The sequence below is a fragment of the Sapajus apella genome, unplaced genomic scaffold (genome assembly GCF_009761245.1).
Source record: "Sapajus apella isolate SASKATOON/1434 unplaced genomic scaffold, GSC_monkey_1.0 scaffold171, whole genome shotgun sequence".
NCBI classification, from domain to species: domain Eukaryota; kingdom Metazoa; phylum Chordata; class Mammalia; order Primates; family Cebidae; genus Sapajus; species Sapajus apella.
Genome location: NW_022437111.1, coordinates 159,861 through 176,714, shown reverse-complemented (window position 1 = coordinate 176,714; position 16,854 = coordinate 159,861). Strand labels below are relative to the sequence as shown.

At 41.6% G+C, this 16,854-nt stretch overlaps 1 protein-coding gene across 3 annotated transcripts in view; it reads right to left on the bottom strand.

Moving 5' to 3' along the window:
* Window positions 1–16,854, bottom strand: part of HACD2 (3-hydroxyacyl-CoA dehydratase 2) — an 84,747-nt gene that overhangs the window by 51,817 nt on the left and 16,076 nt on the right. For 2 of the 3 annotated variants that reach the window (XM_032267757.1, XM_032267755.1), the window contains one exon: window positions 16,007–16,025. In XM_032267757.1, the coding sequence (XP_032123648.1) occupies window positions 16,007–16,025 (19 nt within the window). Of the gene's footprint in view, window positions 1–461; window positions 667–16,006; window positions 16,026–16,854 lie in introns of those variants that run through there. The other variant, XM_032267756.1, reaches the window with a different exon arrangement.

Below are 16,854 nucleotides of genomic sequence, written 5' to 3'. Positions count from 1 at the left end.
TACACTCAAGCCTGGGTGACAGAGCAAGACCCTGTCTCCAAAAACAACAAAATCACCACCAAGACCAGCTGCTGCTTGCAGACTGACAATCCTAAAGCCCTCCTTCCTGATCATTCAGGTATCTTTCATCAGGTTTGAGGCTTTCTGGGGGTATTTTCTGCCCCAAAATTATAACTGCAGTCTTCACGATGCCCCAGAGTTGTCATTTGAGAATCCAGGTATGCTCAGAGGACAAATACTGGCCTACCTCTTGGTGTAGAAGGGAAAGAGAAAACAGTGAATTGGATTTCAGTCTAGAAGTATTTAAGGCTGGGTGTGGTAGTGCATATCTATAATCCCAACACTTTTAGGAGGCTGAGGCAGGAAAATTAATCGAGGCCAGGAGTTCGTGACCAATCTGGGCAACACAGTGAAACCCTGTCTCTACTCAGAAAAAAGGAAGTATTTGATACTTTGCTTACCCCATTCTCCCATGTCCCGGCTTTAGAAATGGCCAGCCTCAGGCTGTCCCATCCAAACTCAAATCCCCTAAAGGAAAAAGAACAGAGGCAAGATCAAGACTGGTATTTCGGCAGTGAGGACTGAGGAGAGTATGAACAGGGAATGAAAAGGAACCACTGGCGAAGCAAGAGGAAAAAGTGCAATGGAGTAAATGAGCAACAATGAAGAGGCCAGAAAAATACAGAGAAAGAAAAGGCAAGAAGAGGAAAAGGGGGAGATTTAGAGTAGGAGATGAAGGCAGAGGAGGGTTTGTTTGTTTTAAAGAATAGAAACATAAAGTGGCAGAGAAATGATGTTCCCTAAAAGGAAAAGAGGCAGAGGGAAGCAAAGGGCAGATGGTGAAAATGACAAAGGTTGACACTCCAAGTTCCTGATTAGGAACTAGGTGGAAACTGGTGGTGCCACTGGCAGATCCAGAGTGCAGGGAAGGTCAAGGGTAAAATGATGAGGTGGCTTCTGCACATGCTGAGTTTGTTCCTTCTGCACATGTTGAGTTTGTTCCTCTGCAGAGAAACCATGTGGAGATGTTCAGGTGGGCAGTTGGGATGGAGACTCAGGAGAAGGATATGGCTCAAAAGTGGTATGAGGGAGCCACTGAAGCCATGGGAAGGTATAGTACCACACAGGGAGACTGTAGAGGGGAAGAGAAAGGTTAAGGGCCAGAGCCCAGAGAGTACCATTTGTGCGATGCAGGGAGAAAGAAGAGCCCGTGAAGGCATCTCAGGACAGAGGCAGGTCGATCTAAGGCACAGGCTGAGAGCTGGGAGAGACTGGTGGAGTGGCAGAGTGAACGGCCTCACCTTGAGGGGCAGCAAGGGTAGCACTGTCCTCAGGAGAGTCAGGTTTCCAGTAAGGTAAGAAACTGAGGATGTTTGTACTCTGTGAGGACAGAGTGACCTTGCTTATAAGGGAAAAGGGTTCCAAAAGACCCTGCGACCTTCCTTCTGTGTTCTTATGCCTCTTTGAACTTATCCTTTGGGTGAAACATGTGTCACACTGTTCCTCTGTGTTTCATGTTTATCTCCTGGGCTTAAGGGCAGACGTGGGTCAGAGTGAGTTTTATATTCTCAGTGCTTTGTCAGCGCTGTGCCTGCCACCCAGCAGAAACCCAATAAATAATAAACATAAGCTGCGTGCAGTGGCTCACTCTTGTAACCCCAGCACTTTGGGAGGCCAAGGCGGGCGGATCACTTAGGGTCAGGAGTTCAAGACCAGCCTGCCCAACATGGCAAATCCTCATCTCTACTAAAAAAAAAAAAAAAAAAATACACACACACACACACACACACACACACACATAAATTAGCCAGGCATGGTGGCAGGGCCTGTAATCTCAGCTACTCAAAAGGCTGAGGCAGCAGAATCGCTTGAACCTGGGAGGTGGAGGTTGCAGTGAGCTGACATCACACTATTATGCTCCAGCCTGGGCAACAGAGTAAGACTACATCTAAAAATAATAATAATAATAATAATAATAATAAATACTTGTGGGTTTTCTGGAGAGACATTGGGAAGTCTATATGAGTAAAAGCCTTGAAATATATTACTTTTGACCTATTTCTGGAAATTCATCCATAGAGATTAATCACAGCTGTATAAACATTAAGCTACAGGTATAGCTATAATTTGCTCACTTTAAAGCCACCAACATATTTAACAAATAGAACACTGGTTAAAAATCAATATATCTATATAGATGAATATTAGAAATCCTCCAAAAATCTATACAGATCAACATTAACAAATACAAGCATATAAAACCCACACCTTCAGCACAATTAAATAACACAGACTACAGGCTCAATACACCTGTAAGTAAAAACAATAAACAGCAAATTCCAAGCACATCTATCTCCTGAGGTCCCACTGCAAATCTCTGTGGAAAGCGAGGAGAATTTGGGAAAATGGCATGAAGAGAGAAGAGCAGAGCAGAAGGCCTACATCTGAGCCAAAATCACCCCAGAAAGAGACAGTCTATCCTAATTATAAAAACACTGAAAAACATCTTATATAGAGCACTAACCACAGGGAAGAGACATAGTCTGTGGGATGCTGTGGCAATCTGAAAAAAGCATTGCTTCTAAGGAAGAAATGAGTAAAAAAGAAGGGAGAGGAGGTGCCCTCTAGTGACTGGATAGGGAAGGAGTAAGAAGCTGGAGGACATTTAGATTCCTGTAACACAAAGACGAGGTAAAACAATCACAGGCATATAATTCCTCCCCCACCGACCTCTTCAAGCAAAAAGCCTTCCACTAAAGAGACTACACTTCACTGCATTTAAGGATCGCAATATTTGCAAACTAGGGATCTCATAAACCAACCCAAACTTCCAATCCTGTCTACAAAAGGAACAGATGCCAGTAGTTTACAACTATACACAACCATTTTCAGGAGCAAATAGAAAAAGATCAAAACATTTTAGCTAATGAAAATGCCCTCCCCCCAAAAAAAAAAAAAATGACAAAGGAAACTTTAACAAAACAATCCAAACTGAACTAAATATCCTTAAATAGGCATTTGGGCTATGAAAAAATATATGTTTAATCAGTTCAAATCTGAGAATAGAAATGGACTGAAAATGGCTGAAAGAAAAATTGATTGAATTCAGTAAAAAAAAGAAAGAAAAAGATAAAATTATATCTGAAATGAAGACTAAATTTCTAAGTGCCCCAAGGAGAACAGATAAAATAAAAATGAAATAAAGAAAACTGAAGAATGAAAGCAAAATAACCATGAGAATGAAAACAGGATAAGCAAGGAAGTAAGAGTGATCAGAGAGAAAATAGTTGAAAGGGAAGGAGGCAAAGAAGACCAACAAACGTTTGGAATCCCTAAATTAAAAGAGAAACAAAATAACAAAACAGAACTAAAATTTAAAACTATAATCTAATAACACTTTCAGAAATAAAAGAAGGCCTAAATCTACAAATTGAAAGGGCCTACTGGGTACCTGGGAAAATCACCCTGTAAAGGTCAACTGAGGCATATCCTAGTAAAACTATTAGACTTTTAAAAGCATGTATATATACACAGAGAGAGAGAAAGACCTCAGAGTTTTATGATAAAAAAAAAATCTCAAAAGGGCAAGATAATTAGGTTGGCATCAGACTCCCCAAGAGGAACATAAAATGGAGCAGCGTTTTCAAGAAATTTAAGGGAAGAAAAAGTCAACTAAGGATTCTGTATCTAGCAAATCAGTCCTTCAAATATGAAGGCTACAGAAAAAGTCTGAAACAGGGATGAACTCAGAGAATACTATGCCCACAGCCCTTCTGGGGATCTTCTTTTGGGGAGAGGCATTCTGCCATGGGCCCTGGGCATTCCTACTAATTCCTGCTAGGTATGCCAAAAAGGCAAGATCCTGACTGCTCTTTTCCCAGGTCATTTCTTAGGCTTGTGTTTTCAAGGAGCAACCTTGAGGGATAAGGTAGCATTGATTCCCAGAGCTTCTGTTTACTATACAAACACTACATTCCTCAAGTGCTCTAATACAAACCACTGCATATCTAGATTCCATGTCCCCTAAGTCCCACAGGGATGACACATGTGTGTCTAGTCTAGACACATGTATGTCTAAGTCCCATGGGACTTAGGGGACACGGAGAACTGATGCAAATGAAGAGGGCATTCTGGCTATTTTTCCTGCCACGAGTAATAAAGTCCTTTGTATCTGACCCAAGAGTCTCTGTTTTCTGCCAGGATCCACGAAACACTAATGAGCTAACTTATTAGCTTGTAAGTAAGGTAACATCTCCAATGTGTCACAGTTCCTGACACTACTAGAGAATGAGCTTCATCCAATTAAAAGGTGGTGAGAAATTTGGGCAAAAAAAATCTGACAGTGAACATTTAATATATTTAAATGTGGTCTTAAGACTAAAACAGGCTGGGCATGGTAGCTCACACCTGTAATCCCAGCACTTTGGGAGGCTGAGGCAGGTGGATCATCTGAGGCCAGGAGTTTGAGACCAGCCTGACCAATATGGTGAAACCTCATCTCTACTAAAATTACAAAAATCATCCTGGCATGGTTGCGTGTACCTGTAATCCCAGCTACTTAGGGGGCTGAGGCAGAATTGCTTGAATCCAGAGGCAGAAGTTGCAGTGAGCCAAAATTGTGCCACTGCACTCCAGCCTGGGTGACAGAGCAAGCCTCCACTTCAAAAAAAAAAAAAAAAAAAGAAAGACTAAAACAAAGGTTGGGACAGAGCAGATGTAAATGTTCTATGTTCTAACAAGGTAAAAATAACATACGTTTAAAAATGAGAGAAGGGAAAGAGGAAAGTAGAATAAGCTCACTGTTGTATTGGCAACAGGTGGGAGTTAAAAGACAACCTTTAAAAATAGACAAGCTAGAAAATAAAAAATTAAATAAGAAAACAGAGGACTAAGGGCATTTTAAAAAGTATCAAATCAGGGTAATCGAGTTATCTATAGAAACAAGGTTTTAGATACAATACCAAAGCACAATCCATGAAGGGAAAACTGGCTAAGTTATACATTATTACATTTAAAAATTTGTGCTTTCTCAAAGACACTATTCAGAGAATCAAAAGACAAGCTCCAGAGCAAGAGAAAGTATTTGCTGAACACCTGTCTGATGAAGAATTTGTGTCCAAAATATAGAAAGAATTCTTAAATCTCAACAATAAAACTACAAAAATGAGTGAAAGAACTGAACAGACATCTTGCTGCAAAAGATAACAGATAAGCATATGAAAAGATGTGCCATAGCACTTGTCATGGGAGAAATAAAAATTAAAACAACAACTACCACTACATACCTATGAGAATGTCTGAAGTCCAACAAACTGGCAAGCTGGACTTGACTAAAATTTAAAATCTCTGCTCTGCAAAAGATACTGTCAAGAGAATCAAAAGACAAGCCTCAGACCAGGAGAAAATATTTGCAAAAAATATATCTGACAAAGGACGGTTATTGTAAATTTAAAAAGACCTGAAAACAGGGTTCCCAATCCCCGGGCTGCACAGCAGGAGACTGGCAGGTGAGTGAGCATCACGGCCTGAACTCCACCTCCTGTCAGATCAGCAGTAGTGTTTGACTCTCATAGGAGCACGAACCCTACTGTGAACTGTGCATTCAAGGGATCTAGGTTGAGTGCTCCTTATGAGAATCTAATGCCTGATGATCTGAGGTGAAACAATTTTATCCCTTACCCTTACCCCGAGTCCATGGAAAAAATGTCTTCCACGAAACCAGTCCCTGGTGCCAAAGAGGTTGGGGACTGCTGCCTTAAAAGGTACTTTACCAGGCTAAGGTGGGAGGATCACCTGAGGCCAAGAGTTCAAGACCAGCCAGAGAAACATAGTAAGACTTCATCTCTACAAAACATTTAAAAAATTAGCTGGGCATGGTGGCTCACACCTGTAGTCCCAGCTACTCAGGAGGCTGGGGTGGGAGGATCACTTGTGCCCAGGAATGCAAGGCTACAGTGAGCTATGATTGTTCCAGCCTGGGTGACAGAGTAAAACTGTCTCAAAAAAAAAACAAAAAAACAAAAAAACAAAAAACCCTCACTAAAGAAGACCCACAGATGCAAATAAGCATATTAAAAGATGCTCTATGTCATGCATCATCAATACAACACTACGCACCTGTAAGAAATTCGGGCAAGGATGTGGAATAAGAAACTCTCATCCGCTCCTCTTGGGAAAGCAAAATGGGAGAGACACTTTGGAAGACTGTTTGGCAGATTCTTACAAAACTAAACAGACCCTTACCATATAATCCAGCAATCATGTTCCTTGGAATTTATCCAAAGGAGTTGAAAACTTGCATCTGCACAAAAACCTACACACAAATGTTCATAGCAGCTTTATTCATAATTGCCAAAACCTGGTAGCAGCCAACATGTCTTTTGCTAGGAGAATGAGTAAACTGTGGTACATCTAGACAACAAAGTATTATTCAGTGCTAAAATGAAATGGGCTATCAAGCCATGAGAAGACATGGAGGAAACTTGAATGCATATTACTAAGTCAAAGAAGTCAGTCTGAAAAGGCTACAAACTATGGCATTCTAGAAAGGGCAAAACTATGGAGACAGTGAAAAGATCAATGGCTTCCAGGGGGATAAACAGGTAGAGGGGATAAGCAGGTAGAGCACAGAAGATTTCTAAGAGAGTGAAAACACTCTGTATGATAGCATAATGTTAGATATACGTCATTATAAATTTGTCCAAACCCAACGACTGTGCAATGCTAAGAGTGAAGTCTAACGTAAACTATGGGCTTTGGGCAATAATCATGCGTCAATGTATGTGAATCAACTGTAACAAATGTACTACTCTGGTGGAGGATGTTGATAATGGGGGACTATGCATGTGCAGGGGAAGGGGGCTCATGGGACATGTCTGTACCTTCTTTTCAATTTTGCTGTGAACCCACAACTGCTCTAAAAAAATAATGTCTTAAAAAAAATTAATGGAAAGATGTTTACAGTGAATGAAAGAAAATCGTCTCCCAAGAAAAAGATACAGAATTATAAAAAAGACGTATCACAGTCACACAAATTTTCTGAAGCTTTCTTGCTCCCTTTTAATCCTTTTAATACATATGTAACCATTCAACTCCTGCCACAGAAGCATAAAAAATCAAATCATTCTTTGGCAAAAAGATGACTCAAGCTGTCACTTTTTGGTTCAACAGGATTTACTCAACTTGGTCACTACTTGGTGTTTCAAACTTTGCAGGACTAACCTTGCTTTTGAAGCTAAGAATAGGTGGAAGGTTTATTGACTTCAGACGATCACAAACCATAGCACCAAAGAACTGCCAAAATATGGCACCCTGTTTCATCAAACAAATCAAACTCATTTTAGGTTTTAAAGATATCTTATGCTTTACAATTAAGAAATATTTATAAAATAATCTCTCCCTCAGGGCAATGTAGAAATCTCCAGCTTTTCCGTACTTCGAATATTAAGAATCAAGTCATCAGACAGTGATAAAAAAATATCCATTTCTATTCTCTCTGGTTACCCTGCTCATTCTTCAGTTTCAGCTACAGATTCATTACTATTTTTATTAGAAGTCATCCCAAAGCCCTGTAATTTCTAAAAGAAAAATCTTACCATACAAGGGTGCCATCTAGTGGTAACTATAGTAAACGTCTGTTATAGAAAACATATATGTGTGCATCCTCTCAATTCTGCATTCTGATGGGACTTTCAAAATTTATCTAGAAGGAAAAACGTAGTAAAACTACTGTACTTGAAATGAATTTCCAAACACTCATACTTCAGCACATTTAAGCATCTAGCATACCCTGCTTTTACATCACTACTCAGATCACTGATGTTCATCTCTTAAGCGACATCCCATTTACGGGTTCACAGAACTTCAGAACCAGCAGCTGTAAGCAATGATAGAGATAACCATATATTCAGTCCAACACCCTCATTTTTCACATGTGGAAACCAGTCCCAGAAGGAGGATGCTTGACTTGTCACATGACTAGTAATGTTTCCAACAGGGTGTGCCCTGCGTTGACTTCCGACGGACTGGACAGCAAGCTAATATTCTCTTATAGAGAAGGTACCTTAATATCTCAATAATAGGTTTCCATTTAAAAGAAACAGTTGCTCCTGCAGGGACAGCAAAGGGTAAAATTCCCTGACCTGGCTCTCTTCATAGCTTTCCCTTCTGAACTCCAACTGGGCACAGAAATCCTCGGGGATGTTTTTTGCCTCATACTTGGGTGCTGCTCATTGAGTGCTTTCAAAGTGCAAGATGCCAGCTGGTGTATACCTGGGTAAGTCTTCCACCCTCCCTGCTTAGGCACTTTAGACTCCAAAAGAGCACGCTCTATTTATCTCTTCCTTTCCTTCATCTCAGTTATTCACACAGAGCAGGGAACAACTAACAGAGCTTGGTGTTCCAGGCCAAGGAAACCATATGTACAAAATTATGGAGGTGTGAACAAGCAGAGTTTATTCAGAGAACAGGGGCTGAAGCTCTGCAGGTGCATCTTCTCTCTTTGTCTGGAGGGAAGCGGGGAACATTTGATCAGGAGGCAATAGAATGAACCACAGCCAAGGTAGAGGGAGGCTAAGCTGGTCCAGTCTGAAGGGCTTAACTGATTTGGGAAAGATTTAAGTTTGAATATGGCCACTATAGTCTTGACATAGAGCTCTGTTGTCAGGATGCTGGAAATCTACTGTATTTGAAGAAATGCCAAAGGCAGAACTAACTGTAAAGGAGGGGAAGGTTGGTTTTGGCAACCTCCTACCCAGGCCTCCAGTCTCCCCAGGCAGCTCTCCAGGGGTGAGCCTTAGAAGCCTCTAAGCAGGGGAGACAGGCTAGCCTGCCTGGCTAGGTTCCATCCCTCTCTCTCCCACCCCTCCTGCCATCATCACCACTAAACATGCTCCCAGGCAGAAAGCAGTATTTAAATCTGAGTAAGAAATGTTTGTTATCCATATTTGTGAGAGGCGTGCCACCAAGAACAAGACTTTCAGAGAGCCAGTAAGGCACGTGAATCTGCGCCGGCCCCCAGAAACTAAAGGGGAGTTAGATCTTTGGATCAGAAACTTTGGGGATGGTGGCTTTTATGCTGTACGGTCTGTATTTTAGATAATTATTCCCTTTTGTCTCTTTCTTACAATTTGGTAAGGTTCCTTTTTAAAATGTCTGCTAAGTGGAAACAAAGAACGTGGTAATGTTTTTGTGCCCAGATATGCTGTTGGAGGTTGGGTCCAGGTGTGGAAGCAGAATTCTGGGTGAGAGAAATTGGAAGAATTCACCTTTCCCTCCAGGATGCTCTCCCTCCAGAGTTCTCTTCTGCTAAAATTTGGTGGGTTCTGTGTCTGGTTTTAAAATAAGTGATGGCAGCTCCTTTGCTATATTGCATTGTGAATGACTGATAAACGCTTGACCCTCTCAGGGGCAGAGGAGAGGGTGTTACAGTTCGAGAGGATTTAGTCAGCCCTAATTAGTGGGCTGGAAAGTATTTTTTGGTAGGAATAGACATGGGTTGCCCCAGCAGCTGCTCTGCTTCCTACCTGACAATCTCTGTTACCTAATAAAATCAGTCTGGAGCCATATGCTACCAATGAATATTAAGGTGATTGTGAATTTTTTGAAACTCACTTAAAAATTTTTAATAACGTATCTTCAGTTTGAGGGAGGAGTGCAAGCTGGCACACACAGCAAATATCTGAGACCACAAATCCAGGATATCCTTTGTCTCTGCCTGTTGATGAAATTAAAGTGCTAATACTAAACTTTAGATGTAACTCTCTGGACTGTGACTGAGCTACAATTTTCTATCAAAAGAAAACTTCTAGAATTATTTATGTTGGCAGTAACATTTCTGACATGAAAGTTCACCAAATGTACAGTGTCACATCTTACCAAGAGTATCTTCAGTTTCACTACCTCCACCTCTAATTCCCATCCACAAAGAGGGGAACCATATTGCAGAGTCAGCTGAGAACCATAGCCCCCATGCCTCTTCTACAATCTAATCTTGCAGATGACACAGAAAAGAGATAATACTTCTTAATACTTCTTTCAATACAAATCACATCACATGAACAAAAAAAAACCCACAACTCTTCTTTCCAGTATTATGGAAAAAAGTATATATCTCAAGGTGGGTTTTGGTGTCTGCTTGTTTATTTCTTTATTTTTTGGGACAGGGTCTCACTCTGTTGCCTAGGCTGGAAGTGCAGAGGCACAATCTCAGCTCACTGCAACCTCTGCCTCCTGGGTTCAAGTAATTCTCATTCCTCAGCCTCCAGAGTAGCTTGGACTATAGGCACCTGCCACCATGTCCAGCTAATTTTTGTATTTTTTGTAGAGACAGTGTTTCACCATGCTGGCTAGGCTAGTCTCAAATTCCTGACCTCAGGTGATCCGCTTGCCTTAGCCTCCCAAAGTGCTGGGATTACAGATATGAGAACCATGCTTGGCCTACTTTTTAAAATTCTCATTTCTAAAAGGAAAAACACTGAGTAAATATAAAAGCATTACAAATCTTAGGTTGAGGGCTGAAGCCACAGCATTTGAGAAATCCCATCCTTCCATTATCAATAAAAAACAAACCACCTACTTTGAAAAAGTTGAGGTGTGGAAACTCATTTACAGCAACAAAGGGCTTGGCTTCCTTACAGAGATGAGCCCCTCACATGGATTTTAGCTGATTGCTTCTGGAGGCCGTATTTGCCAAGTGGCATTGTCTCAGCCGTGAACAAAGATGCAACCCCAACCCAAGGTAAGAATGAAGGGCCCTGAGGTGCTCACTTGCAAAGAAATTACAATTGAAGAAAATTAAGAATACGAGTTACACTTACACAGATTTAAATATTGAACAGTAGAGGAACAATAAAGCTTTCAATATTCTATGACATTATGTTGCTTAAGTAATAATAACAGCTACCACTTTATTGGGCAATTTTCGATATAGCCATATTTCAGATGTGCTGAGTGTTTTTCATGCATTTTCCCATTTAATTTTCACAGCTACCTATGAGGTAGGTATTCTTATCCCCCTTTTACTGATGAAGAATTAGATAAGCACAAAAGTTGAGTTACTTCCTGGAATCACACACTAGTGAGAAACCTAAGTCTTACTCAAGTTTACACTTTTAATCAACAATATTTAAACTAAAGATATTTCAAGACTTTAAAAGAAGTTTCTGAAAGATTAAGTTGCTATAGTGAAAACCTGAAGAATGTGATCTGAGTAAAAATGAAGCACTGCCTTTAGGCTAAAGCTAGTGCTAGAAACAGCTTATTAATTATTGTTATCTCTAATTCTTTTAAGGAACGAAACAATTTTGAAATAAGTGTTAGAAATTCCCGCCAGAATTTGGTAAGATGATGATCAAATGTTCACCAAACTCCCACTAGGTACTATGTACTTACTGTTAGGTACCAGGATATGGAGATCAATAAGAAACAGTTCTCTCTCTAAAAACATTCAGTGGTACTGGTGGGGACATGGGTGTGGTACCAGACCACACATAACACAATGTGGAAGGTACAATACCGAGTGAGATGCTGGGTATTATGGAAGAGTGGGGAAGGGTCCCCACTCTAGCTGTGGGTGGTAGGAAGTTTTACTGGAGGAGACACACAGAGCTGGCCAGCTGAAGAGGCTGGCTGCTCATTCCAGGTGGAGAGCGGAGCTCTGGGCACAGTGTAGACGAGCATGGAGTGGGAGGCAGGGAGTGGGCACTGGTAAAACTAGTGAAGTAGACAGGGCCCAGATTATGAAGAAATTTAAACCAGCAAAGGCTTTTAAGTAGGCAAATGACATGCTCAGAATGGTCCTATAACTAAACTCACAAGAGCAGTGTGGAGTATGGACTTGAAGCCACACAGCCATAGGTTCAACTCCTGGCTCTACCTGGCTCTAGAGCTTAGCGCTGTGTGAACTTTGGCAAGACATGATACATTTCTTCTTCTTTTTTAAATTGACAAAATATATATACACACACATACTCTTATGGTATACAACGTGATGTTATGAAATGTGAATATACTGTGGAATGACTAAATCAAGCTAATTAACATATGCATCACCTCACACATTTATTTGTGATAAGAACAAAGACAGGAAACCCTCTAAGCCTCAGTCTCAGCTGGAAAATGGGAAGTAAATGAAATAATGAACGTGAAGCACTAGAATTATTATTATTGCTATGAGCCTAGAAGTTCAGGAAGACACATGGGAGTCCAGATGAGACATACTGAGGTCCCAAGTAGGGATGAAGAAACAAGACAACCTGAAAGACATTTAGGAAACCAAACTGACAAAACCTGACAACTGCCTGGCTACAGGAATGCCGGTGAGAAAGGAGGAGACACCATCGACAAGCTCTCATCTAGGATGAATGACTGAATGGCTGGTGGCTGGCGGCAGCCATGACAGACAGAATAGGGAGGCAGAACGAGTCTGAGAGTGTGAGTCATGCTGAGGAGGTACCTGTGTGCACCCAGGAGCGGATGTCCAGAAAGTCAGTGGACAGGGCTGGAGTCTGGGATGCAGGTGTGGCTTGGAATTGGACGAGTGTGCGTATCTCATGCCATGGGAAGAGATCACCCATAGAAGGTACGCTCAGTCAGAAGGGCAATGAGCTAAGACAGAACTCCAGAAACACCCACGATTAAGGGACAAAGAAATAAAGAAAGGCACCCAAAGAAAGAAAAGGACTGCAGCGGACAGGGAAGACCAGGAAGGCTCAGTACAATGAAGGCTGAAAGGGCAGGATCTCCAGGAGGGAGTCATCAGCGGTGCCCCATGCAGCTAAGTCCAGAAACTTCCAACAGTGTCCTCAGAATCCAGTAGACATTATGGCAGACTTTAGAGCAGAGGGTGATTTTAGTAGAACAAGGGGAACAGAAGCCTGACTGCAGGGTTCTGGTATCAATGGGCATAAGGAAGTAGAAAGAGCCTACCATAAATCTGGGAAAAGGAATGGAGAACAATTATATAGTAATATAAGGGAAATACAGGGCCAAAGGTCAGGTTAAAAGATTTTTAAGATGGACCTCTGAGCATTTTGTGAGGTGGGAAGGAAAAGGCAGACAGCACAGGGAGATGAGGCAGGAGCGAGAGAAGCACCGACAGAACAAGGTCCTTGAGGATGTAAGAAGGATCTCACTGCTGGGCCCTGGGGATGCAGAGCCGATTTAAACAGAATCTGCCCTTAAGGAGCTCGAAGTCTGAGGGGGAAGCAAGCCTACCAACCCTCTGAGCAGAGTGAGATGTGCAAACCAGTGCACTATACCAGAGGAACTCAGGGGGTGCCCATCTGACTGTGGGTTTCCTGGACCTAAGTCTGAGCCTCCTCACCTCTCTACTCCAGCACCCAACAGCATCTGATACACACACATGCTAGACATTCAGTAATTTTCTTTGTGTGGATGAAAAAATATACTTGTCAGAAACTTTATTTCCAGGGTTAGAGAAATTTTCTAGACATATAAGCATATATTTTAAGACAGATAAAGTCATTTAGGGTATTAAAATAAAACTAACATTAACTAAAATCACAGTACATATGCACGGTACTGTGGCCTGAAGGTCTGTTCCCCTCCAAAATTTCTATGTTGAAACCTAATCCCCAGTGCAACAGTATTAAGTGGTGTGGTCTTCAGGAGGCGATTAGATCACGAGGGGTCTCATGAATGGGTTAGTACCCTTATAAAAGGCCCAGGGGAGCTCACTTGCCCCTTCCACCATGTAAGGACACAGCAAGAAGCTACTGTCTATGAAGAACAGGACCTCACCAGACACAGAATCTGTCAGCGTCATCTTGATCTTGGAATTCCCAGCCTCTCGAAGTGTGAAAAATAAATGTTTGTTATAAAATTTATAAGCTACCCAATGTATGGTATTTTGTTACAGCAGCCAGAACCAGCTAAGATACTTCAAAAAGATGCATCTGAGAGCTTTATTCAGAGGCAGCTGAAGGTTAAGAGAGTGGGGAAGAATGAGGCAGGATTCAGTCACGTGAGAAGGCCTAAGTGGTTTCAGAACTCTCTCTGGCCAAATATATCCACCAGTCTGCTAGGTTGTGCTTAAGATTTATTTAACCATTTATGAAAGGATAAAATTTTTCATTTCAAAATTATAAAGGACCAAAAGGAAAATGTGTGTAAGACTGAACAAAAGTTAAAATCTTTTCATCATAAAATGAAATGAGGCAGGTGTCAGACTGATACCTGGGTGAATGGGTAAATGAGCTTCCCCATTTACCAGCTGTATTGACCTGGGCCAGGGCACCTACTATTCTCTGGGAAAGCAGATCGTGGGACAGATGAGCCCCTAATACCCTTTCAAATCTATTATTCAAAGGTTCTAAAGCAGTGTTTCTTAGCCTTTTGGGAATCACAAACTCCTCAAAGGATCTAAATGAAACTATGAATTCTCTCCCTACCCACCCACCAATAAACATAGAATCATACATATAAAATTTTGCACATCATTTGAGGGGTTCCCTGAACTTCCATGATCCCAGGTAAGAAGTGAGAAACTAGCAGAGATGCAATTCTTTCTTTCTTTTTCTTTTAAACAGAGACTCACTCTGTTGCTCAGGCTAAAATGCAATTGTGTGACCATGGCTCACTGAAGCCTCAACCTCCCAGGCTGAAGCCATCCTTCCACCTCAACCTCCTGAGTCACTGGGAGCACAGGCACGCACCATCACACCTGGCTCGTTTTTTATTTTTTGTAGAGATGGGTTCTCCCTGGGTTGCCTAGGCTGGTCTTGAACTCCTGGCCCTAAATGATCCTCCTGCCTCAGCATCCCAAGGTGCCGGTATTATAGGCATAAGCTACTACGCCCAGCCCAAGGCACAATTCTTTATAATAAAATTCTTGGCCAGGCGTGATGACTCATGTGTGTAATCCCAGCACTTTGGAAGGCCAAGATGGGTGGATCACTTAGGGCCAGGAGTTCGAGACCAGTCTGGTCAACATGGTAAAACCCCATCTCTACTAAAAATTCAAAAATTAGTCAGGCATAGTGGTGCAGGCCTGTAATCCTGGCTACTCAGGAAGCTGAGCTATGATCACACCAATGCACTCCAGCATGGGACCCTGTCACTAAAATAACACAAAAAGAAGGTAATAGAGCCAGATACCATAGTGACCTCTGCTAGAACCACAGTGGATAGTTTGCTGTTTTCTACCTGCATGCCCATCTGAATGGTAAGACTCCCTGAATATAGCAAGTACCCACTTTAGTTGTGGATTAAATTGATGGGGCTACAACGGTGTGAATTTACAGTTCTCAAGTCTTCAGACCTTCAGGGCTTCTGAGTAAGTATTAACTTCAAATCCTCCTGGTGACAGACAAACTTGGAGTGCACAGCAATCACTATGGGCTTGCTCTATGGGGTCTATCAACTTTCCAACACTGGTTTTTATTCAATTAGAGGGGTCTAGCCCCCCCAAACTAGACATTATGCCTCTATTCCACGGCAACATTTGATGACTCATCCCTCCCCACAAAAAGAAAACATACTGTATCTGCTTTTAGTAGAAATCCCCTATATTTGTATAACCCTTTACACTTAGTGCTTTTCTAATCCCTCTCACATACACATAATATACACCTGGGAGGTAGGCAATACATATAGTCTTCCAATTTTAAAGATAAGGAGGGAGAATTATACCATTGAAGTGATTACAGAGAGGGCTTTTCAACATAGCCCAGCACCAGAACTCCAGCCACAATTTTATAAATGTGCTAATGTTTCTATTACCGTCGTACTGAGAAGGTGGGAGACATCTCTTTTAAATTAACAGAATAATAGCTGTGACCTTTAATAAAGTGTTCAGTCGTAACACTTAAATAATACCTATGATTTCAGAAACGGAAAGCCACTCTAATTTCAGAAGTTTCACACATGATGATCAAATCATTTAGTTTTTTCAATATTCAATAGAAATTAATTGAGCCTCTCATCTATGACTTTTTAAACAAGCAGAATCCAGCCTACATAGTGAGGGGGGGGAATCCATACTTACCTATAGCACAATGTAAAACCTAGAGGAAAGCGGGGAAAAAAGAGGAGAATTAGTAAAAATCAATAGCATTAAAGTTTTATTTCATATAAACTAATATTTCAGTTAAGAATAGAGCAGGATCTGTCAGCAGTATTAAATATGAAAAGGAACATTCCACTTTTAAACTTGGCTATAGGCTACTCAACAAAATGTAAATTCTTGCTCGGTTTTGTTTGTTTGTTCATTTTTAGTTTGTGTATTTTTGAAGGATTTTCTGAGGAAGATTTAATCTTCCCACTCAGTGGCTTATCAGACAACAAGGGCTCTTTTATAATGCACAAACGTGTAAGAGCAGTAAGTGTACAGCATCTCCATGTCCCATACGTTACAGAACAGAACCGCCACGGACTCCAGAACACGGGGTGAGAGAGCCTTTGTTGGCTCTCCTTGCCTGGCAGGCCCTTCAACACAGACATTCATTCTACTAAGTTCCACCCTCAGTCCCCATCTTGCCTCATTCAATGATCTCACTGCAGGGGTGCTCCCTAGTCCAATCCAACTCTCTCTCCTGGGGATCTGGGCCCACATCCCAAGCTGCCTCTGGACAGCTCCATCTGAGAGTCGCAGCAGTGGCTCAAACACAGCCTCAATGGGAAGCACACACTTTTGCAATGTCTCTTGATAACCAACCTCCCAGTCTTTGGGGTTCAACAGTCCTTCCTTCTCCTTATCCTCAAATAAAACCAGTTTCGAAGTCCTGCTGATGATTCAGGGGTCTGTCTTCTCCATTTTTATTTCCAGTGCCCTGAGTGAGACTGCCACCTCCAATTCATCTCGATGGCCATCCAACTGGCAAATCAGGTCCTTCT